This window comes from Heloderma suspectum, chromosome 17, assembly GCF_057233095.1.
Source record: "Heloderma suspectum isolate Gila_16-S chromosome 17, 16-S_ref, whole genome shotgun sequence".
NCBI lineage: Eukaryota > Metazoa > Chordata > Lepidosauria > Squamata > Helodermatidae > Heloderma > Heloderma suspectum.
This window is the reverse complement of record NC_139474.1, coordinates 5,948,066-5,973,272: the sequence shown is the minus strand read 5'-3', so window position 1 is coordinate 5,973,272 and position 25,207 is coordinate 5,948,066. Positions and strand designations below refer to the sequence as shown.

The following is a 25,207-nucleotide window of genomic DNA, read 5'->3' as shown; positions in this document are numbered from 1 at the left end:
TGATCACATGTGACAGGGCCTTCTCTGCAGTGGCCCCACACCTTTGGAACAAGCTGCCATTAGATGTCCGCCATGCTCTGTCACTGCAGGCTTTTAAGAAGGCCTTGAAAACATATTTTACCATGGCCTTCTCTTGATAGGACTGCGATTGTTGCTGTTACTGCTGTTAACACTGTTGCTTGTTTTATTGTTGGCTTTTATTGTTGTTATTGTTATATTTTTTATCACTTTTAATATTTTAACTTTTTTATGTATTTTATTGCTGTAAGCCGTCTTGGGAGGGCTTCTGACCTGAAAGGTGGCCAAGAAATATTTGAAAGAAAGAAAGAAAGAGGAAGAACCCAGTTTGGATGCAGGGTGGCCGGCTGGGCTGCAGTGAGACTTCTTTACCCTGAGTGCTGCGTGCTTTGTCTTGTAGATGAGCGAGAGGCTGTGCAGAAGAAAACCTTCACCAAATGGGTCAACTCTCACCTGGCCCGGGTCACATGCCGCATCAGTGACCTGTACAGTGACTTGCGAGATGGACGGATGCTTCTGCGTCTCCTGGAGGTGCTCTCAGGGGAACAGCTGGTGAGTGGTCGAAACAGGAGTGTCACGAGACCCGAGGGGTGAGGACAACCTCCTTGAACTGAGACAACACAGTGAAAGTTTCAGTGCATTAAAAGACAAATCTAAATCCAAATTTATTTACTTACTTATTTCATGATAAATATGCATCACTTACATGAAAGAAATTTCTAAGCCATGTACAGAAAGCAAGCCTTCATACAGAGGACAATTATTTTTATTTATGATTTTATTTCTTACATGTATATCCCCCCTTTCTTCCATCATGGAACTCAAGGGGGCTACATGTGGTTCCCAGGGGTCTCCCCTCCAAGCACTGACCATAACCAAACCTGCTTAGCTTCAGCAAGGTGGCTGACTCCTGTGCCTTCAGACCAGGCCCTGGGACAAGATGGATCCCCACTGCTTGGGAGGCGTGTAACTTATTTAACATTTCTTTGTGGGGTGCTTTTTAAAGATGAGGAATCGCAAAGGCTTGTTGATTACATGGGGTCCCGATGACAGTGTCTTCCATTTGTAGCCCTCTTGTGTTTTTCGTTGCTTATCAGACAATAAAATCCATTAAGGAGGAAAAGATGGAATAGCTACACAATGTGTCCCTAGTGGTAGTGTTTCTGTCTGGAAACACCTTAACAATTTTTTTAAAAAAACTGTAGTACCAAGTATTTTGCTAAATCCCTTTGATTACCCCCGTTTCATTTCCTTCTTTCTTTTTTACACTTTGAACATCCACCACCTAATCGATCGATAAGGTCCTTCCAGCAAAGTTGATAGGTTGTACGTTCAGGATAATTCTTCAAACACGAATAATGGAATTTAGGAGAGTAACAGTCGAGCTTGGAGAATATAAATGTTTTTGCACACAGATTTTGTTTTGAAACAATTTGGGGAAAACAACAACTTTTCAAGCAAATTGTTCCAACTCAAAAATTTGCTTGCAAAACTGTATATTCTCAGAGTTTGATTATTATTCTCCAAATTTCATTATCTTCCTGGAGTGAAGATAGATCTCCAGATAAGCTTGCAATTTTATATAGAAGCGCAGTTTGTAACAAGAACTATTTTGTACAAAGGATGACACTGTGATTTTGAAGGATGGCAGTTATTTCATAATTATTTTGGGAGAACTCGTACTTGCTAATTAGTCAAGGTGGAACCCGACAAAGAACTATTCCTGAGGAATTAGAAGCCAGTGATCACTAGTATGAACTTGATTGCTGAAACAGACTCTTTTACTGGTGATCCATAGTTGGTGATTTATAGCGGGGGGCGGGCTGTGCTCCTCCAGATGTTTTTGGACTACAGCTCCCATCATCCCTGCCCATTGACCATGCTGGCTGGAGCTGATGGGTGTTGGGAATCCAGTAACATCTGGAAGGCCACTGCGTTCCCACTCCTGATGTATAATATTAATGTTATTGGGATTTTGTATGTGCATTTAAACTTTTATTTGGGTTCTCCAACGTGGTTTCCATGGCCATGAATGTGCTCATAGACATCGTTTTGGCACCCACCAGGCTCCCTGTCCCTCCTGATTTTTATTTTATTTCTTATTTAAAAAAAAAATCTGGGAGGCTGGTATGCTATAAGTGCCATCCCTCCAGCACCATTCTTATTGTGGTTCAAAAGAGCAGTCTTGTGTTTTAGAGCTCAGTTCCCACTTCTGTCTTGTACGTAGGTTCTTGGGCAAATTGCTTTTCTTTCAGTCTTGCCACTTTGCATTCCGGGAAAATGACTGTTTTGTGATTGGCCATGCCCACCATGGGAGCCATTTGGTGAACGGGCAAGCCTCCTGACAGCCATTTTGTGAGAGTGCCCATGCACTCTCACCAAATTCCAAATGTGCCCAACGGCCCAAAGAGTTTGCAGAACCGTGTAACTAGTTTAAATAATAATTGTATATAACTGGCTTCCTTTAATTGTTGTGTTGATGATTATGGGACTTGTAGTCCAACAGAATCTGTGGATTAAAGATTGGGAAAAACTGCATTGCCTGAACAAGGAGCAGAACTGAGGTTGAGCTACACAGACCGACGTGAGCTTGTTTCTTGGCTGCCATTTTCCATTTATTTCTTAAAAATGCATATAACCACCCACCAGCCATTCTTCTAGGGCGATATGCATAAAAACAAATACAATCCATAAAAATAAAACGGGATAAGTAATTTTACAGAATGCCTGGATGTTTCCTCAAATGTGCAGTGCTCGGTCCAGATCTATTACACAAGATTCTCAGCCCCCAAACATTCGTTTCTTATAAACCCATTCATTGGGCTACCCAATTGTGATGATTTCCAGCGGGTAGCCAAGGTAGTCTTTTGTAGCAAAGAGTCTTGTGGCACCTTAGAGACTAACCCATTTATTCTGGCAAATGCTTTCGTGGACTATAGCCTACTATCAGGTTTATATATGGCATTTAATTTCCTTCTGACCTCACTGTTTACAGTTCTCTTCCCCTCCTCCCATGTGTACTGTATATAAACCCAGAAACTCTTCATAATACACCCTGCATCTGACGAAGGGGACAATAGTCCATGAAAGTTTCCGCTAGAATAGGCTTGTGAATGTTTAAGGGGCCACAAGACTCCTCATTGTTATTTCTGACCAGGATCTCAAAGTGTAGCCACGTTACATAAGAATATAGGAAAAGCCCTGCTGGATCAGACCAAGGGTCCATCTAGTCCAGCATTCTGTTCCCACAGTGGCTGACCAGCTGCCCACAGGAAACCCTCAAGCAGCACATGAGTGCAAGAGCACCCTCCTGCCCGTGTTCCCCAGCAACTGGGGTACATAGGCATTCTACCTCTGATACCGGAGGTGGCATAGAGCCAGTTGGACTAGTAGCCATTGATAGCCTTCTCCTCCTCCAAGAATTTGTCTAACCCCCTTTTAAATACTCAGTTCTCGCATTTGAAAGGAATTCAACCGGCCTGTACACGTCAGTCATACTCTGGCTGCCACTGTCATCTGAGATGAGGCAGGCAGCAACTGGGGACGGGGCCTATTTGGTTGTGGCATCCTGTCTTCAGAATGCTTTCCATATAGAGGCTGTCATGGCATCTACTCTGATGTCTTTCCAGCACCTTTTCTTTTTATTTATTGTTATATTTGTAGCCATTGATAGCCTTCTTCTCCTCCAAGAATTTGTCTAACCCCCTTTTAAAGCCATCCAAATTGGTGGCCATCACTACGTGTTGTGGTAGCAGATTCCATAGTTTCACTCTGCGCTGTGTCAAGATGTCCTTCCTTTGATCTGTCTTGAATCTCCCACCATTCAGCTTCATGGGAGGGACCCAGTTGGGTTCTGGTATTATGAGAGAGGGAGAAAAACAGCTCCCTATCCACTTTCTCATCATTCTGTACGCCTCTAGCATGTCTCCGTGCCATGCAGCTGTGGTGACTGTGGCTGTCTGCAGGTGTGGTAAATTTTTGCCCTGTTACCTATGAAAAATGTATTATTTTGTGGGATGAGTAAGGGACCCTCTGAATTCATTGTATGGGAATTAATTTAGCCAGGGGCAACTGGAGTAAAGTCTGCTTTCCTCATCTCTGCCACGTCTCCTTAGACCTCTTTCAGGCTAAGCTATCCTCAGCCACCTCCCCACCAGGAGAGAGAGAGAGAGAGCCACGCACCTATTCCCAGAAATCCATGCTTCACCACCCTCACAGCCCAGAGGGGAACAGCCCGTTCCCAGCTGAAGTGAGGCTGTTTTTCCAGTTCCCAAGCAGCCTGGCAGCAAGATCCACCCTGCCTGGTAACTTGGCAGGTGCTTCTAACTTGGCTGCTGAATCTTCTGGCAGATGTTAACAGAGAGAGACAGAGAGAAAGAGAGAGATGCTGAAGTATGCTAGAAGATATTACAGGCCCCAAGGGATGATGGGAACCAAGTGAGTCAAAGCAGGGTCATCTTGGACCATCCTGGCTAATCTTCAGGAGGGCACTAAAGGGTCCAGTGTTTGACCTGGTGGTACCAGGTAAAAGCATACATGTGTAGAAACAAACACAATACTCAGTTCCCGCATTGGAAAGGAATTCAACCAGCCTGTACACGTCAGTCATACTCACAGGCTCTCCTCTGGCTGCCACTGTCGTCTGAGATGAGGCAGGCAGCAACTGGGGACGGGGCCTACTTGGTTGTGGCATCCTGTCTTCAGAATGCTTTCCATATAGAGGCTGTCATGGCATCTACTCTGATGTCTTTTCAGCACCTTTTCTTTTTATTTATTGTTATATCCCCACCTTTTTTCCTCTTGCAGGGAACCCAAGGTGGCTTACATAGTCCTCCTTCTCCTCTCCATTTTATCCTCACCTCCAGTATCAGAGGTAGAATGCCTATGTACCCCAGTTGCTGGGGAACATGAGCAGCAGGGTGCTGTTGCACTTGTGTCCTGCTTGTGGGTTTCCTGTGGGCAGCTGTGGGGTAGGTGAGGCTGAGAGTCAGTGACTGGCCCTAAGTTGAGGGCAGGAGGGGATGGAACACTCCATCCCTCTTCTTCAAGTCTGCTCCATAGAACTGCCCAGAGAGATTTGGCTATGGGGCAATATAGAAGTATAATAAATAAATACTAGAATGCTTTTTTAAAGACTAGCCTGTTAAGAAATAGCTTGCATTTATGTTCTAGATGAAAATGGGTGTGGGTGGGGCGACTCTGTGCCACTGTGGAAATGCAGGCTTCTAGCAGGAGAGGGCAACCTTTTGGGCTTGTGGGCCCATTTGGTAATTTGAGAAACTGTCCTATGCACAACCATAAAATGGCTGCCATCGTTAGTCACAAAGGACAAGTCACCTGCCCACAGGGATTCATGGGAAATCAAGAGGGCTGCAGCTTGAGGCTCCCACTGCATTTTGAAACAATCCCAGCGGCCAGTAAGAAAATATAGAAATATTTATAAATGAAAATTAGGAAGAGTAGGGCGTCTCGGTGGCCACCAAGGAAGGTGTCTGGCGGCATATTGGTGCTTGCAGGCTCCATGTTGTCAACACTTGCTCCTCGCCTATTAGCAGGCTAGTAAAAATTTGCAGGTAAGCTAGTCACTTTTGCTGGCTTATGCACAAGGCTGGCTCAGCCCATCCCTCGCCTGCCTGTGCATTAACCAGCAGACAGGCGTTTGGGAAACAGGTTTGCCTTTATGACCTGGAGAGGGAACAACGGAGACAAAGACAGCCAGTGAGGTTGATGGATAAAGCACCTAAAATTGCCAGGTGCCACGCAAAAGCAACAAAGGCCCTGCCCGCAGGCTTACAGCTGAAAGATAAATGCGAGACACAGTAGGAAGAACAGAAAGTAAAAGGGAAGGAGAGTCATTCTAAGTAAGAATATAAGAAGATCCTTGCTGTAGGATCAGCAACCTGGTTCCCACAGTAGCTGCCCAGACACCTCAAGCAAACCCACAAGGAATTGAAGGCCACAGTCCTCTCCCATGGTTGCTTCCCAGCAGTAGTTTTCCCAGTGGCATTTTGCCTCGGATCCTGGAGTTGGCACATAGCCACCAAGATTAGCGGCCTCGTTGCCTACAGATTTGTATAATCCCCCTTCAAAATATCGCAACCAAGGGCCTTCACCACATCTTGTGGCAGTGAGTCCCACGGGTTATCGCTGCATTGTCTGAAGATGTCCTTCCTTTTGAGCAGGCATGCAGAACCTCAGGCCTGGGCCACTCTCCCATCCCCTGAACCAACATGAATCGTGTGGTTATTTTGTGCTGTTTCTCCCACGTTCTGGAAAGCTGAAATGCCTTTCCTAAAAGCTTTAAGCTGCAACATGCTGCTATTTTGGCCCCGCCCTTTTGCCTCAGCCCCGCCCACCACTGGAATGCACCCCCGAGAGCTTCTCTGAAATGGAATGCAGCCCACAGACTGAAAGAGGTTCAACGCCCCTGTTTTTGAGTGCCCTGAATCCTCTGCCTGCTGGCTTCATTGAATGATCATGCGTTCTAATAGCAGTGATGCAGCTAGATTATTTTAGACCTGGGCCTAATCGCCTTGTGTGTGTGTGTGGCGGGGGGAGGGTTAGAAGGCCATGTGTATCTCTTCAGTAGTAAAGCACAAGACTAACATTCCCCCCGCCCCCATATCACCATTCTGTGCTTTACAACTGCTTCACATTTCTGGTATGTTAGAACAACAACAACAAAGCTATTTGCCAGCCCTGGTTTTATATATTTCTGAGCATGTGCAGTTTTGCATTTTAGACTCACTTCAATCACAGCACCATCTCCACTACAGGCATAAAGTGGAGTTGACTTCTCCTGCCCTGATCACCTGTTGATCTCCGGACAGTCATTTGGGGACCAGTTTGCACTAGTCCGTGCATGTTCTGAACCAGTGCCTGGTTGCAGTGACAGGTGGGGTGGAGGTCAACAAATTGAGACTGAATTCCAATAAGATGAAGATTCTGTGGCTGGGTGGTTCCCCGTTACGGGAATCGGTGAGCTTGCCTGTTCCAGCTGAAGTTGCAGTCAGAAAAAGAACAAAGTTTTGGGGTGCTCCAGGTTTCACCATCAGAAGCCCAAGTGACTTCTGTGGCAAGAAGCGCCTATTACCGGCTTCAGTTGGTATGTCAAATATGCCCTTTTCTGGACAGGGTTAACCTGGACACTGCAGTCTGTGCCTTGGTAACCTTGCATTTACATTAGCGTAATGCGCTTTATGTGGTGTTACCTTTGTGCATGGTCCAGGAGCTGCAGCCAGTGCAGAAAAACTGGCAGTGTCCTGTTTACTGTGGCACAGGGACAAGAACTCCAGGGTTCTAGCTGAGGTCACTTCCAAAGGCAAGGGCAGTAGATGGTCCAAAAACACAGGAGGTCCAGAGAAGAGCAAGGTTTGCAGGGGAAATACAAGGCAGGATTCTGGGAGCAGTTGCACAGACATTTTCCCAGTGTGCCTAGAGCTGAGGGCTTTTAAGCTTGAACCTTCAGGGATCTCCCTTGGACCACAGCTGTAGGTCATCAGTGCCACCTGAGGAATGGTTTTCCCGTGAGTAGAGCCTTGCTTATGAGTATACCGTTAAAGTATGCATTTGACATAAAGTTCGGCCCACAGTGGCCGCCAGAGTTAGAACAACCATGGTTCAAAATTGGGGGCATTGTCGAAGGGGCAGAGGCGTTTAAAAATTAGGCTTAAAACACAGATGTCTCTGCTCTTTGTTGGGGGGAAAGAGCTACCGTAGCTGGGAAGAGTGTGCGTACAGGGCTTTGTAATGATTCCCGCAAGAGACAAACACACAGAGAGAAGGTTGCGTCAAAATAGAAGCAGTGTGGATTTTGCAGGAAAAAGAAACCTGGAAGCAGAACTAGGGAGGTTCTCCCCGGCTCCTCTTGCTGCTTCTCCCCGGCAAAACTTGCGTTGATTTTCCGTTTCATCTTAACATCTCCCACCCACGTTTCTTTATGGGGCTGTCCCGCAAAGTAAGCAACCCTCATTGTGCGAACTGTAGATGATGATTTGTTTTCACCAGGGATTTTGCAACTAGGATGGTTGGGGGACCAAAATTAGGCAGTGGGTGGAATTGTCATGTTGTTCTGGAAGACAGCTCCCAGAAGGAAGTGGAACGAGGCAGACGGTGGTGTAGCGGAGATAGGGCTTTTGCGAGGGACGCAGCCCGAGGAGTTTTTGCTGGACAGGGACACTGATGTCACCGCCCCCCCCCCCCCCCCGAATTCCCAGTTCCCTCCGAGTTTAGCTGCAAACCACACAGTAAGCTGGGGGGAAATGAGTTTTCCCAGCAACAAAACACTGTTCCCTGTTGTAATGTAAACACAGGATTTTGGGGCTCTCCTTGGGGACGTGGTTATGGGGACTGTCACGATGAACGCCTGGACTTCCAAATTTACCACTACAGCACTGAAGGTAGCAGATGGAGGGGAGCCAAAGCCAGATCAGGATCTACTGGTCGATCCCTGGATGATTTGAAGAACAATTGCAGCAACAAAGAGATTCCCCTAACCCCCGGATAAGAAAGGTGTGGGACAGAGGGGTGTGTGTGTGTGGCCCGGAGTGGAGGTTGTGATGACTGTGAGGTCAGTTCAGTTCAGGTACTCAAAACAAATTCCTGGGCTCAAATCCTTTTATTCTAGGTGTATGTCTTTTGCCCTCGGCTCAGGTTGGTGGATCTTGGTGTTCTAGTAAAAAAACAAAGAACCTGTAAGCTGGAAGTCTGCCCTCACCTGCAGTAGATGAGCGCTTCTTTACGCAGCGTGTAGCTAAACTGTGGAATTTGCTACTATGAGATGTAGTGATGGTCACTGATTTGGATGACTTTAAAAGGAGATGGGACAAATTCATGGAGGAGAAGGCCATCAATGGCTACTAGTCCTCACGGCTGTATGCCACCTCCAGTATCGGAGGCAGTCTGCCTGTGTGCACCGGTTGCTGGGGAACATGGGTGGGAGGGCATTGTTGCACTCCTGTCCTGCTTGTGAGTTCCCGCAGCCAGCTGGTTGGCCACTGTGTGAACAGAATGCTGGACTAGATGGACCCTTGGTCTGATCCAGCATAATAATAATAATAATATTATTATTACTACTACTACTGCTGCTGCTGCTGCTGCTACTACTACTACTACATTTATATCCGGCCTTTTTTCCTCTTGAAGGAGCCCAAGGCGGCTTACATGGTCCTTCTCCTCTCCATTTTATCCTCACAACAACAACCCTGTGAGGTAGGTTAGGCTGAGAGTCAGTGGCTGGCCAAAAGTCCTCCGGTGAGCGTCATGGCCGAATGGGGAGTAGAACCCGGATCTCCTGAGTCCAAGTCCAAAGGCTCTAACCGCTCTGTCTCTCTCATGGCTCTTCTTCTGTTCTTATGAGAGGGCCAGATGGCCAGTTGTTTGCTGAGGGCCATCTTATCCCTTTGGCTTGTGCTTCGCTTCTGTGCAACGCCCAGCTCCTCGCTCAGACATTTTCATGAAAATGGGTATGCCACAAGGACAGTGGTGGGACGTTGCTGAAGCTCCTCATGCAGTCCCCGGAGTGCCACCCACATTTGTCTTCCCAGCTCCTGACTCCTCATCCCTGCCTGGGAATTGCTGGTCTCCCAGCCCACGCCGCTGTCTCCTCCACTTGCCTCATTCCACCATCCCCACTTCATCACTAGCGAGGGATGGTTCCGCCCTTCCATTCAGCAACGTGCTTTAGGGTTTGCAAATGGAGAGGAAATTCTTCTTCTGGGCAGGGCCCCTGCCCTGCCCCTCCCTCGGGGCTTTTGAACCTCAGTGGCACCCAGGCAAAGCTCTTCCGGCAACGCCGCCTGGGAATATTGTGTTGGGAGTCTGGTCTAACCGGCTGGCTGGCTGGTGCAACCTGGTGTGGCAGAGCTTGGCGTGTTTCTGGATCGTAGGCATGCCGGGCATACTCAGAAGCAGGGAACAGGGTGTGCAGAAGACGGTAGTGGAAGGACTTGCATGAGTGCAGGGAGCAAGGAGGGATCTGTGATGGGAGAAAGGGGGAAGCAGGTTATTGGAAAGGCACTTCTCGGCTTGAGACCCCTTCGTAAACCACTCAGACAGCTTCGTCTATTGGGCGGTATAGAAATGCAATAAATGAAGAAAGGTCATAAATGGAGAGGTGCGGTCAGTCAGTGCAACCAGTTCTGAGCTAGACAGAGCAATGATATGACTTGTTAAAGGGCAACGTCCTGTGTTCCAAGTAACTTCCTGCCAATGAAAATGCCAACCCAGCGTGCAGCAGCTGTGAAAAAAGGCAAATTCCATTTTGGGGATCACGGCCAACATCAAGGGTAGGCGTAATTGGGTGGCTGCCGAGGGCCCACCCCCCTGCAGGTGCCCACTGACAAAAGCCCCCTGGAGTTGCTTCTCCTCTTCCCCCTTGCAACCGGCTTGCTCACCTGCCTCTCGCTCTGGCCCAGGCAACGGTGGTGGTGAGGAGGAGGAGCGGGAGATGCCCCGGCCAACTTTCTCCCTGGCTCTCCGCCTGCCAAGGAAGCAAGTGGCAGCCGTGATGCGGAAGAGGAGGGGGAGCAAGAGCAGCTGGGGACGATGGTGGCCGGAAGGTAGTCTGTTGTGGGTGCCTTGTCCAAGGGCCCTCGGCACCGGCTGTTCTAAAGAGGATGTCCGCTCCCTCGGAATGGCTATTTTGCCCTGTCTGTATTTGGTGGGCCCTGGTGTTCTAGTAAAATAGCAAAGTAACTTCTGTAAGCCTGACGTCTGTGCACCCCATGATGCCTTTCTTGCCATTTGCAAGGTGTCTTGCCCAAGAGCCCTGCAAAACCTGGAACTGTTGGAGATCATTAGGAATGGAACCTAAAATAAAACTGCCAATATTATGATGCTGTTCGACAACTCTATGGTGCGACCACACTTGGAATACTGTGTCCAGTTGTGGTCACCGCACCTAAAAAATGGATATGGTAGAGTTGGAACAAGGGCAGAAAAGGGCAACTAAAATGATCGAGGAGCATCTCCCCTATGAGAGAAGGTTACAATGTCTGGGACTGTTTATCTTAGGAAAAAGGTGAGTAAGGTGGGCGTGACAGAGGTGTACAAAATTACGCACGGTGTGGAGAAAGCGGAGAGGGAGACATTTTTCGCACTCTCTCCTAATACTAGAACCCAATGGGATCATCCCATGATTGGTGGGAGATTCAGGCCAGATCACAGGAAGGGCTTCTTCACACAGCGCAGAGTTAAAGTATGGAATTGGCTACCACAGGACATAGTGGTGGCCACCCATTTGGATGGCTTTCAAAGGGGCTTAGATAAATACCAGCAGCAGAAGGCTATCAACGGCTATTCGTCCTCATGGCTCTGTGCCACCTCCAGTATCAGAGGCAGGATGCCTATGTACACCAGTTGCTGGGGAACATGGGCAGGATGTTGTTGTTGCACTCATGTCCTTATGGGCTTCCCACAGGCATCTGGTTAGCCAGTGTGGGAACAGGATGCTGTGCTCGCTAGGCCTTTGGCCTGATCCAGCAGTACGTCTGCTCTGACGCTGTCTCAGCTCAAGTCCCCCACCTGTCACAACAGGAATGAGAGTCACCTTAATTATGTTCATTAGGCATGTTTTGAGGGCAAAGCGCTTTAAAACCCTTGAGAGGAATGTGCAAAGTAAAATGCTGTTCAGGACTATAATTATGGATCAAGAATTCTAGGGGATAAACCGAGATGCATGAGGAGCAGACTTTCCCAACCAGGAGCCCTCCAGATGTGTTGGATTACAGCTGCCATAGTTTCCAGCCAGGTGACTGGGCTTGCTGCGGATGATGGGAGTTGTAGTCCAACATGCCTGGAGGACACTGGATCGGGGAGTGCATTGGCTCCTTTGTGAACTAGCATCCTCTTCCCAGCGGTTTAACCTCAAGAAAGGAGAGGTGCTGAGACTCACACGTGCGACTTAGAAAGCCCTTTCCCGTAATGGTGGATGGGCTTGGTGGTATGGAGAAGGCATTCTGGACATGCTCAGGGAAACTGAGACTCATCCATCATCCAGAGAACCAAGGGCCACTGGGAGATTGCAACGCCCAGTTCCCAGGAAGAGCAGCACAGCAAGGGAGAGACCAACCTGGCCCCATACATCGACCAGAGAAGAAACAGCTGCAGGGAGCTTGTTTCACTCTTCCCTGCTAGAAAGATCACCTAGCAGACACTAAGAACTGGTGGCTGTGTTTCGCTTTTTTCCTCCTCCCTCCCAATCTCTTTTCCTTTTGTATCGTCTCTTTTAGATGGTATGCCTGAGTGCATACCGTGACTGTCTCACCATTCATCTCTGTAAGCTGCACTTGGAGGCTTTTTTGGCTGAAGAGCGGGGGTGAAAATACTTAATAAATTAATAAATAATAAACTGCACCCATGGCTGGCCAGAGCTCCCAAGGCTGAGCTCTGGTTTGTTTGTTTGTTTATTTAATTAATTAATAGATTTAAGGTGCAATCCTATGCATGTTTAGACTGAAAAAAAGCCTACAATTCCCAGCATGCCCCAGCCAGCCATGCTGGCTGGGGCATGTTGGAAATTGTAGGCTTTTTTTTCAGTCTAAACGTGCATAGGATTGTGCCCTTATATTTAAAAAGATCTCTAAGCGGCTTACAAGAGAATTTAAATACATTGTAATATAAATTAAAATCCATGTAAAATATATAACAATTGCTAAAACATTTATATAAAACATTAAAACCAATACAATGTCATAATTACAAGCAGACAAGCTGAGCAGCACACTCGGGAAGGCCTGGGTAAGGAAATGGGTTTTAATTGGCACCTGAAGCATGAGACAGTTGGTGCCTCCCAAATACTGGGGGGGGGGGGAGGAATAATTCCATAAATTAGGCACCACCACGGAGAAGGCCAAGGTGCTGTGAGATGGCAATTTGCAGGACACGGTACAACCACAAAGGCCTTCTCTGATTATCTTAATTAAGATAATTAAGCCAACTCTCTCTCTTCCGTCTGCTAGCCCAAGCCAACCAAGGGTCGGATGCGCATACACTGCCTGGAAAATGTAGACAAGGCCCTCCAGTTCTTGAAGGAGCAGCGCGTCCATTTGGAGAACATGGGCTCCCATGACATTGTCGATGGCAACCACCGTCTGACGCTAGGCCTCATTTGGACCATCATTCTCCGCTTCCAGGTACAATCCGAGCCCCTCTCCCTCCCTCTTGATTTTCCCTTGACTTGGCCCCCAAAATGTCACCCTCCTCCTGTCAACCTCTCCACCTGAGGCCTGTAAACAGAACTGTGTGCCTGCTGCAATTCCACAGAAATCCAGAATAAAAACCCAGAGTGCAACATGGTAGCTTGTAGGCAGAATCCTATTTCCTAAGAACGTCCATTTTCATTTCAAAAGGGGCAAACAACCAAACAGCAAGTTTCTAGCCCTCATGGCTGCAAAGATGCTCTTAGAAGCATGTGGGCAGAGTGGGAGGCTGAATAATATTTTCAGCTGTTGTGAGGGGGCTGGGGGCTGGGAGATGCAATATTGTTCCCCTCTGTACTAGAATAAAGGGAGGCCCTTCTCACTTCCTTGCTAACAAACTTCCAAATGTTGTTGAAGACCTTCCTTGTAAGACAGGTCTTCAGCGTGGAATTTTAACTTACTATTTTAATCAGTCTGTATTTTAAAATATTTTTTTAAAAGGGTGCCTGATACATTGTGTCTTTCTGCTGCTATTTTTTATGTTTTATGTGATGTTATAAATTGGAGGGATGTTTTGAATGGTTAAAGGTGCAATCCTATGCATGTTTAGACAGAAAAAAGTCTGAAAAGGATAGGGAAAAAAAAAAGGCTGGCTGGAGAATGCTGGGAGTTGTAGGACTTTTTTCTGTCTAAATATGCATAGGATTGCTACTTCCTTTTTGTGAGCCATCTAGAACTCTTTAGAGATAAAGCTGGATGTAAATGTTTCAAAATAAAAATAGAGGTATGCAAAGAAGCAGAATAAAGATACACAAAATAAGAGAGAAATGCAAATTTTCTCACTTTGTGCAGGCCACAGAATTCTGCGTTGTTTTCAGAATAAAGTTATGCAAAAAAGCGAAATAAATTATGCAAAAATAAGAGACTTATTCAAATTTGTGCACGTTACGCAGGTTTCAGAATTCTGCTTTGTTCTAAAAATAAATATGCAAAATAGCAAAAAGTGGAATGAATTATGCAGAGACATTCACATTTGCTCATGCTATACAGGCTGCGGAATTATCCTGTGTTTTAGTGTGCTGGAGAATTTGGATTAGATTAGCACAGGTTTTTAAATCAATATTTTAAAAAATATAATCACAGAGTATATGCTGTTCTAATGATCTGCAGCTCTGATCAACTGAGACATTTTTGTTCACACTGCCCCCCCCCCCTCCGTAGATCCAAGATATCAGTGTGGAGACAGAAGATAACAAAGAGAAGAAGTCTGCCAAGGATGCTTTGCTGCTCTGGTGCCAGATGAAAACAGCTGGGTATGGAAGATATTGGAGTAATGTGGGCTAAGGACTCCCCCGCCCCACATGTGGGCTGGAGGTCAATTACAGGCTGCCTCTCCCTGCAAGGCCAAATCCAGCCCAATTCAGTGGGACACAACCCGGATTCTGCCATCTTGCTCTTAAACATTGTCAGGGGCTGATGTTTCAAGAGGCCAGAAAGGGTAGGGGAGAAGGAGTGGATGGCTTTGAAAGGCACTCTGTACATGTTCAGAAGCTCAGTCAAATGTTCCTAAGCATCTTACAGTAGGGTCTTCCTGTTTGGGCCAACTTTTTTTTTAGAGATGATATAAGAAGGTTGCCTTTGTGGCCATAAAGTATGGATGAGTGTTCATCATGACCTGCCTCGAAACTCAGGGATGGGTCAGAATGAAAAATGTGAAGCAAACAAAATAAATAAGCAGGAGCATCTCTCCTGGTCCCTTCCCCACTATCCCCTTGTGTTTACAGGTACCCAAATGTTAACGTCCACAACTTCACCACCAGCTGGCGGGATGGCCTGGCGTTCAACGCAATTGTCCACAAACACAGGTCAGTGCTGCTGCTGCTGTTACGTGATTTTAGACTCTGGACTTCATGGCCTCGTGAGGCCCATTTAGACGGTAGTGTGTATGTTCAGCCGGCAGCATGTATGACTTCAGTTACGTCAAAATGTGTTACCTTTGCTTTTGGATGCCCTTGCTCATGTCCCATAAACGTCGAGTCATGAGGGCTAGAAACTTGCTTAAAAAAGTAAAACGGGGAAGTTGAGATTCTCCCATTGCCAAGAATGGGCAACGCCACATTTTTTTGTTTTTCTCCACTTGTGTGGCATCGCGGAATTCACCCCATCCTAACCCATCTCTGCTCAGCCATTTCCGTTTTCCATATCCCCATCTCTTCCTTGTCTGTTTTGTGCAGGTAATATATTTGAACAGCTGTGCCTGGCATGCCTTTGGTGCTAAATAAATGCTCAGTAGCAGAAATAATGTTGCATCCAATGCCCATTGTCTGGAGAGAAGTCTAATTTCCTTTTTCTTGAAATGTGAGAGTTTTCGGCCATCAAGTGAAGTTGGCTGGCAGCACGCTTAGGACAGACCAAAACATAAAAGAAAATAGTTGGGGTGGGGGGCTGGAAGAAGCACAGTTATCGTATAGAACTCATAGCTGTGGCAGGTTGCAGTGGCTGGTAGCATAAGCGGCTTTGGAAGAGGGTTAGCTCCAGATTCACAGAAGATTGGTCCATCGGTAGCTATCGGCCAGGAGGGCTATGAATGGAAAACTGCGTGTTCTGAGAGAGAGAAATGCCAGGTATGCTCTGCGTGCGAGCTTCTGGATACATCTGGCTGTCCACCGTCAGTGACAGAGCATAAGGCTACATGACTTGTGGTTCTGACTCAGCAGAATTCTTACATTCTGGAGTGTGTTTTCATCTTATTTCCCCAACAGGCCAGATCTGATAAACATCGACACCCTGAAGAAATGCAACGCACACTACAACCTCCAGAATGCCTTCAATGTTGCCGAAAAGGAACTGGGCCTCACCAAACTCCTGGATCCGGAAGGTGGGTTCAGTCGGCAGCGGCTGGTGCCTGTTGGGTCTAGTGAGGTAGACGGCAGGGGAACTTGCCATAACCCCTAACCAGTGGGTCACCATAGGCAGTACTGTGGGGTTCTCTCTGTAGCAGGAATAAATTACACAGGAAGGGCAAACTAAGGTGAGCAAGTTAACTTCAAGATCATGAGTTCAAAGCAAAGCGGGGGGGAGTGTCAAATACCAAGCCCTCTCCACATGTTTGTAGTCAATCAAAGAAGTCGATCTCCAAGAAAATAGGCTTTATTATGCAAATCAATTGGTTCCACAGTGGGTCAGGTTGCAGACTTGGTCCTCCTACAGCAACCTAACACTAGCATTTATTTATTTATTTATTTATTCATTCATTCATTCATTCATTTATAGTGATTTATTTATTACCGCCCCATAGCCAAAGCTCTCTGGGTGGTTCACAAAAATTAAAACCACAAAATACAGCATAAAATACAATATAAAATATAAAAGCTTAACATTACAGTGTAAGAGATCAACCAGAATAAAACCTAGCAGCAATGCGGAGATTTAAAATACAATAGAAGATTTAAAACAACAGAGCTAGAAGATGAAGATGCTAAAATGTGAAAAATGCCTGATTAAGCTGGCACAATACTAAATAGACTACATCAAGGTCCCTTTGAGGGATGAACTACTGTTAGGAGAGCAGTTGCTGCTGTTATCGTTTCAGCGCCAGGTTAAAGCTGCCCTCTCAGGCATTTGGCAGCATATAATGAGTCTCTTTGATTGTCTCTGGCTGATGGATTTAAATTGTTTTAGATCTATGTTGTTACTGTGTGTGCTATTTGTTCTGTGTCGTCATGTGAATGGCTTTATACTTCATGTAATGTATTTTAATGTTTTTTAATTACTGTGAGCAGTATAGAAATATAATAAATGAAATGAAATGAAATGAAGGGGTCCTTTTCCAGGCACCCCTGCCAAAGGAAGTGAGGCGGGTGGCTACCAGGAGGAGGGCCTTTTCTGCTGTGGCCCCCCAGTTGTGGAATGAGCTCCCTAGAGACGTTCACCTGGTGCCCACATTGTGTTCCTTTCGGCGCTAGGTGAAGACCTTCTTCTTCTCCCAGCATTTCAGCGCTCTAGTCTTTTAGCTCTGCTGTTTTAAATCAGTATTTTAAATCTCTGCATTGCTGCTAGATTTATTCTGGTTGTACTTTTATCTTGTAGTTCTAAGCTTTCATATTTCATATTGTTTTATACTGTACTTTGTGGTTTTAATTTTTGTGACCTGCCCAGAAAGCTTCGGCTATTGGGCAGTACAGAAATAAATAAATAAATAAATCTGGCACGAGCCTGCAGAACAGAAGCCGAAAGTCTTCCCCAGTCCTGCCCACGGGGAGGGTCTTCCCCTAGAGACCTCTTGTGATGGGCCAACCTTGCAGAACGCCTTAATTCCTGAAGCTGCACCTCCCTCTTGACCTGATGCCTGATCCTTGCATCTGTCACGCCCACCTCCTCCCCCCCCCCCCATGTGAGTTGCTGTGTTCCCACAAAGGGAGAGGTTATGGTCGGGCTTTGATCCAACTTGATAGGCCTGCACCTGGACACATTCTTCTTTGTCTCCTTGAAGCTCTGGTTCTGTTCCCCCCCGCCCCATTTCGCACCATTCCTTTGTGAACCACCCAGAGAGCTTCGCCTATAGGGCGGTGTAGAAATACAATACAATACAATACATGAAATGAAATGAAATGAAATGAAATGAAGGGGTCCTTCTCTGGGAGCCCCTGCCAAAGGAAGTGACGGGGGTGGGTCTTTTCTGCTGTGGCACCCTGGCTGTGGAATGAGCTTCCTAGAGAGGTTTGCCTGGCACCCACGTTGTGCTCCTTCCGGCGCCAGGTGAACACCTTTTTATTTTCCCAGCATTTTAGCGTTCTAGTCTTTTAGCTCTGAATCCGTTCCCACGAATCTGTTGCCAAGACACTGGGCCCAGTTCTGACATAGGGGTTCCTTCTGATCCATACAGCAGCACAATAAAGCATTCCTCTGAACCCACATTTGTCTGCTCTGCCAGCAACCTCTTGCATACAAAAAAGACCTATGGAGACAACTTGCTTCCAGGTCACGAGTGCCAAGCAGGCTAAAAAATAGGGCAGTGGGGAAGGAAGAAAAGATTGGCTCGGAGGAAATTGGGGAAAATAGCAAGGTGCTAGTGCCTCTTATGACGCCCCACAAACACCCCAGAATTGCTCCCACGTTCCCAGGACACCATTTCAAAACAACAGCAGCAACAAAAAATAAAGGGGGAAGAAAGGAAAAATTGGGAACAATAGGAAGAAAAATAAGAAGGGGTTGGAAGGTCTGGGAACCCCAACCCCTTCCCGCAATCACTTAAATGGCCCTCCCACCTCCAATTTAAAAAGAGATACAATTAAAAAAGTAATTAAAAATACAGCTAGATGCTCCCAGCCTCTCCAGTCATTCTACACACACACACACACACACACACACACAATTGAAACTCACAAAGGAAGGAAGCAACCTACCTTCTGGTGGCAGCTTTGCTGCTTCCTTCCTTGGGTGGAATTCAGATGTCCATCTAATCAACTAGGCATTAATCTCCTACTTTGCCCTGTTTCTCTCGCTTCTCGCCTGCTCTTCTGCTTCTCCCTAGATGTGAATGTGGACCAGCCAGACGAGAAGTCCATCATCACTTACGTGGCCACCTATTACCACTACTTCTCTAAGATGAAAGCCTTAGCTGTGGAAGGAAAACGGATTGGGAAGGTACCACGAGGGTGACTGGAGAGGGGTTCAGGGAAGGCTGGGGGAGGAAAAGCTCTCTGATCCAAATGTTTCCAGCCATGTTGGGGATGGAGAAAGAGAGGCAGGCAATTGGGGAAGCGATGCTGTATTTTTGTTGTTGTTCAGTCGTTCAGTCATGTCCGACTCTTCGTGACCCCATGGACCATAGCACGCCAGGCCTTCCTGTCCTGCGCTCTCTCCCGGAGCATGCTCAAGTCCATATTCATTGCATCGGTGATGCTATCTAGCCATCTCATCCTCTGCCGCCCCCTTCTCCTTTTGCCTTCAGTCTTTCCCAGCATCAGGGTCTTTTCCAGAGAGTTTTTCCTTCGCATTAGGTGGCCAAAATATTTGAGCTTCAGCTTCAGTATCTGTCCTTCCAATGAGCACTCAGGGTTGATTTCCTTTAGGATGGACTGATTTGACCTCCTTGCAGTCCAGGGGACTCGTAAGAGTCTTCTCCAGCACCACAGTTCGAAAGCATCAGTTCTTCGGCGCTCAGCCTTCCTTACAGTCCAGCTCTCACAGCCATACATTACTACTGGGAAAACCATAGCTTTGATTAGACGGACCTTTGTCGGCAAGGTGATGTCTCTTCTTCTTACTATGCTGTCTAGGTTTGCCATAGCTTTCCTCCCAAGGAGCAAGCGTCTTTTAATTTCATGGCTACAGTCACCGTCTGCGGTGATCTTGGAGCCCAAGAAAGTAAAATCTGTCACTGCTTCCATTTCTTCCCCTTCTATATGCCAGGAAGTGATGGGGCCAGATGCCATGATCTTAGTTTTTTTAATGTTGAGTTTCAAACCAGCTTTTGCACTCTCCTCTTTCACCCTCAACAAGAGGCTCTTTAGATCCTCCTCGCTTTCTGCCATTAGGGTGGTATCGTCTGCATATCGGAGGTTGTTGATAATTCTCCCAGCAATCTTAATTCCGACCTCTGATTCATCCAACCTGGCATTTCTCATGATGTACTCTGCATATAAGTTAAATAAGCAGGGTGACAATATGCAGCCTTGTCGTACTCCTTTCCCAATTTTGAACCACTTGGTTGTTCCATGTCTGGTTCTTACTGTTGCTTCTTGACCCTCGTACAGGTTTCTCAGGAGACAGGTAAGGTGGTCTGGTACTCCCATCACTTCAAGAATTTGCCACAGTTTGTTGTGATCCACACACTCAAAGGCTTTAGCGTAGTCAATGAAGCAGAAATAGACGTTTTTCTGGAATTCTCTTGCTTTCTCCATGATGCAGCGAATGTTGGCGATTTGATCTCTAGTTCCTCTGCCTCTTCGAAACCCAGCTTGTACTTCTGGTAGTTCTCGGTTCGCATACTGCTGAAGCCTAGCTTGTAGGATTTTGAGCATCAGCTTGCTGGCATGTGAAATGAGCGCAATTGTGCGGTAGTTTGAACACTCTTTGGCGTTGCCCTTCTTTGGAATTGGAATGTAAACTGACCTTTTCCAGTCTTGCGGCCATTGTTGAGTGTTCCAAATTTGTTGGCATATTGAATGCCGCACTTTAACAGCATCATCTTTTAGGATTTTAAATAGCTCGGCTGGAATACTGTCATCTCCGCTAGCTTTGTTGTTACTAATGCTTCCTAAGGCCCACTTGACTTCACTGTCTAGGATGTCCGGCTCAAGTTCAGTGACCGCACTATCATGGCTATCAGGGACATTAAGATCTTTCCTGTATAGTTCTTCTGTGTATTCTTTCCACCTCTTCTTCATCTCATCTGCTTCTGTTAGGTCCCTGCCTTCTTGGTCCTTTATCATGCCCGTCTTTGCACAAAACGTTCCCTTGAGATCTCCGATTTTCTTGAAGAGATCTCTAGTCTTTCCCATTCTGTTGTTTTCCTCGATTTCTTTGCATTGTTCATTTAAGAAGGCCTTCTTGTCTCTCCTTGCTATTCTCTGGAACTCTGCATTCAGTTGGATATATCTTCCCCTTTCTCCCTTGCTTTTCACTTCCCTTCTTTCCTCAGCTACTTGTAAAGCCTTATCAGACAGCTACTTGGCTTTCTTGCATTTCTTTTTCTTTGGGATGGATTTAGTTGCTGCCTCCTGAACAATGTTACGGACCTCCGTCCATAGTTCCTCAGGCACTCTGTCTATCAGGTCTAATCTCCTAAATCTATTCCTCACCTCCACTGTATATTCATAAGGGATATGATTTAGGTCATACCTGAATGGTTTAGTGGTTTTTCCTACGTTCTTCAATTTAAGCTGAAATTTTGCAACAAGAAGCTCATGATCTGAGCCACAGTCAGCTCCAGGTCTTGTTTTGACTGACTGTATAGAGCTTCTCCATCTTTGGCTGCAAAGGACATAATCAATCTGATTTTGATATTGACCATCTGGTGATGTCCATGTGTCGAGTCGCCTCTTGTGCTGTTGGAAAAGAGTGTTTGCTATGATCAGCGTGTTCTCTTGGCAAAACTCGATTAGCCTTTGTCCTGCTTCATTTTGTACACCAAGGCCATGCCTGCCTGTTATCCCAGTGATTTCTTGACTTCCTACTTTAGCATTCCAATCCCCTATGATGAAGAGGACATCTTTTTTTGGTGTTAGTTCTAGAAGGTGTTGTAGGTCTTCATAGAACCGATCAACCTCAGCTTCTTGGGTCTCAGTGGTTGGGGCATAGACTTGAATTACTGTGATGTTGAATGGTTTGCCTTGGATTCGTACTGAGATCATTCTATCATTTTTAAGATTGTACCCCAGTACTGCTTTTCCCACCCTTTTGTTGACTATGAGTGCTACTCCATTTCTTCTAAGGGATTCTTGCCCACAATAGTAGATATGATGGTCACCTGAATTAAATTCGCCCATGCCTGTCCATTTTAGTTCGCTGATTCCCAACATGTCAATGTTCAATCTTGCCATCTCATGGTTGACCACCTCTAGCTTACCTTGATTCATTGATCTGACATTCCAGATTCCTAAACAATATTGTTCTTTACAGCATCGGATTTTCTTTTCACCACCAGACACATCCACAGCTGAGTGTCCTTTCGGCTTTGGCCCAGCCGCTTCACTCTTTCTGGTGCTACTTGGAAATACCCTCTGCTCTTCCCCAGTAGTATATTGGACACCTTCCGACCTGAGGGGCTCATCTTCCAGCGTCATCTCTTTTAGCCTTGTGCTACGTTCCATGGGGTTTTCTTGGCAAGAATACTGGAGTGGGTTGCCATTTCCTTCTCCAGTGGACCACATTTTGTCAGAACCCTCTGCCATGACCTGTCCGTCTTGGGTGGCCCTGCACGGCATAGCTTATGGCTTCACGGAGTTACGCAAGCCCCTTCGCCACAACAAGGCAGTGATCCATGAAGAGGGATGCTGTATTTTACCAGAGTGCAATCATTTGAAGGTGTGCAAGCATTTGGGGATCGCTAGAAAAAAACTGCAGAATGTAAAATGGCAGGATGAACTCTCAGGAAGCCTTGGAAATAACCCCACAAAAGTTACAAGTCTGGAAAACTTCTACTAACCCTCTAAGATGCTAGCAGCCTGCATTACTGTGCTGGCCAGGGCATGTAGAGCATTTCTATATGAGGCTTTTATTGCACGCTCACGGAAGTTTGCAGGTCCTTTATACAACATTGTCAACCTCCAGTGTTTTCTGACCTTTATCCCTCTTTCAAAAAGATCAGAGATAACCTAATAAGGAACGTTAATCCACTGTATTGGCTGTGTGTAATTGCACAGTTCCGCTATAACCAGACCGCCATGTAGTGGCTGTAGAATGAAACATGTAGAACTTGCCGAGGAAGGAATTCCCTGATTCAAAGCCTGTGTCTGCCTGCGTAAAGGAGCCAATCTTAATTCCGCAAAGAATGCGGAAGCAGAAGCCCTGGTAAGGATTTTGGCCTTATAGGGTGAAGCTCGTAGGCTATTAGCCTCATAGGCTAGTAAGGAAAACTCCTCCTTCCATGGCCACTGAAGAAACACAGCACATTGGCAGAGGAGATATGAGTGCTCTGTCCTTCCTCGGCCAGCCCACATAATAGAACTCCATTTTCCTTCCTCCACAGCAAACACAGAAACCAAGTAGCCTGGCAAAGGAGATTTGCCAGCTCGCTTGCTCGCCTGTATGCAGTTTCTGGTCGCCTGTGGCAATCAGGCAAGGTGTTAAATGCAAGACTGTTCCTAATGCCTTTTAGGTGACACTCCTCACATTTCCTGCACTCTTTGTCCCCATCAACTTTACTGTGTTTTCAACCTTGCCTGCCTGTCCTTTGGGAATTGCTGGGTTGTAAGGGGAAGGGGTAATAGAATCCTAGAGTTGGAAACAGGGGTGCTGAACTTCAGGCCCTTGGGCCAAAGCCAGCCCTCCCAGGTTCCCCAGATGGCAACACTCTCTTCCCCTGGCCCCACTGCCTTTCCTCCAGCCATCAATCATTTGGTGGTTTCCAGGCTTTTGTACAGCTTTCCCCAATTCTGGCAGTTCCCATGTCTACAAAACAAGAATTGGTTCATGCAGCACTGGGTGTAATGACTATCGAAGCTGCAGCTCTTAGATTAGCCCTGCTTTTCTAGTTAAAAATCATCTTTAAGCAGGTATTCAGAATTTATTCTGATGGTATTGGAAGAGATGGGCCCAAATTCTTGAAGCAAAAAATGCAAGTTGGTGTCATGAGTTTGGTGTTCTCTACTTCCTTTCTCTTAATCCAAGGATATGATGGAGCTAAAGTAATATTGCTCCAAAGGCTTAAGGACGCTGAGATTAAGTGGGTCGGTGTAAAGGTGTTCCTAAGGAAGACAGAGTCTGTGGTTGCAATCCTGTATCAGTTGAAGATATTATCCATGTACTTCTAGAATGCTTTATCTGTAATGATCTTAGAGCCAAATATATTCACCCATTGTTCAGTTGGTTGAAGGGAAGGCCATCTCTTGTAAAGGTTTGCTTTCTGTTGTCTAATGCTGACAAATAGGCATCCTTCAGAATATCTGAATTTCTTGTCAATGTTTTACAGATGCGTGTTACAAAGCTTAAAGGCTGTAAGGAAAATTACTCCATTTTTGAGGGTCTGTTAGTAGAGTTTTAAATGGTATAATGATCTTTTCCCCCCTGTAACTGTGTATAATGGCAAATTGCTAAGATACAATAAACACTTTGGGTTGGGTGATTTTAAAGGATTTATTTCCCCATTTCTAAAAAGTTGAACTGCTTCTCCTAAGGTTTAGTTACTGTACTAAGAGCTTTAAGCTACAATAGGCTCGTATTTTTACATCCCTTTTGCCCTTTAAATTGAGCCTGGAAACAAATTCGCAGCCATGGCAGATAACGGGATAATGCTCCTAGGAAGCGGATGGAGTGTCTCGGGCCGGCAGCCCTTTCCCAGGCGCCCTGGCGGCCCAAGTGACCCAGGTTCCCCCACCAGGTGCTGGACTACGCCATCGAGGCCGACAAGCTAATTGAGAAGTACGAGACGCTCGCCTCTGACCTCCTGCAGTGGATCGAGCAGACCATCTTGACGCTGAATGACCGGAAGCTGGCCAACAGTCTGAGCGGGGTGCAGAACCAGTTGCAGGCCTTCAACACCTACCGCACCGTGGAGAAGCCCCCCAAGTAAGCGACGCCTTCGTTAAGCCCGGGCTCAAGAGAGGTAGTAAGTTTGGCCGAGGGTGCTGGAAGAGAGCATTAAAATCCTTAAAATCCTTCTGTGCTCATGTGTAGGGGTGGGGAAAAGATTCATTCCGTTTGCATTTTAATGTGGTTGCATTGTAACGTGGTGCCTAGCAAAAAGAGCTGGTCTTTGGGCCGCCATTAGGAGCCTCATGCGGCCAGTTCCTTCCTCTTCTTTCGGTGAGGGCCTGCCTTTGGTTTTGCACATCTCGCTATTGTTTGGTAGTCTGCCAAGACAGCCGGTGTGGTGTAGCGGTTAGCGTGTTGGGCTGCATGTCAGGAGACCCAGGTTCTAGTCCCCACTCGGCCATGAAGCTCACTGGGTGACTTTGGGTCAGTCACTGACTCTCAGCCAAGCCTACCTCACAGGGCTGTTGTGTGGATGAAAAGCGGGGATGGAAACGGCGTAAGCTGCCTTGTGTTCATTAGTGGAAAGACTTATGCATGTGTATATATATGTAAGGAATTAAAGCGCTGGCTGGCATTCTGTGGAACTTTGGGGGCCACTCCAGAATGGATTGGGGCCTAGCAATAAGAGCTGGTCTGTGCGGTGTGATTAGGACCCTGATGGGGCCAGGGAGAGTTCCCTCCTCTTCTTTTGGTGAGGGCCTCCCTTTGGTTCTGCACATCTCGCTATCGTTTGGTAGTCTGGCAAGAGAGCCAGTGTGGTGCAGTGGTTAGAGTGTCGGACTGGAACTCAGGAGACCCAGGTTCCAGTCCCCACTCGGCCATGAAGAGCATTGAGTAACTTTGGCCCAGTA

At 46.6% G+C, this 25,207-nt stretch overlaps 1 protein-coding gene across 1 annotated transcript in view; it reads left to right on the top strand.

Annotated features, from left to right (window-relative positions):
- The window catches only part of SPTBN2 (spectrin beta, non-erythrocytic 2), a 127,113-nt gene that overhangs the window by 47,729 nt on the left and 54,177 nt on the right, over positions 1-25,207 (top strand). The window contains exons 4-10 of the mRNA XM_084824567.1: positions 419-570; positions 12,978-13,151; positions 14,379-14,470; positions 14,942-15,022; positions 15,920-16,035; positions 18,691-18,803; positions 24,202-24,389. Coding sequence (XP_084680693.1) covers positions 419-570; positions 12,978-13,151; positions 14,379-14,470; positions 14,942-15,022; positions 15,920-16,035; positions 18,691-18,803; positions 24,202-24,389 — 916 coding nt within the window. The remainder of the gene's footprint in view (positions 1-418; positions 571-12,977; positions 13,152-14,378; positions 14,471-14,941; positions 15,023-15,919; positions 16,036-18,690; positions 18,804-24,201; positions 24,390-25,207) is intronic.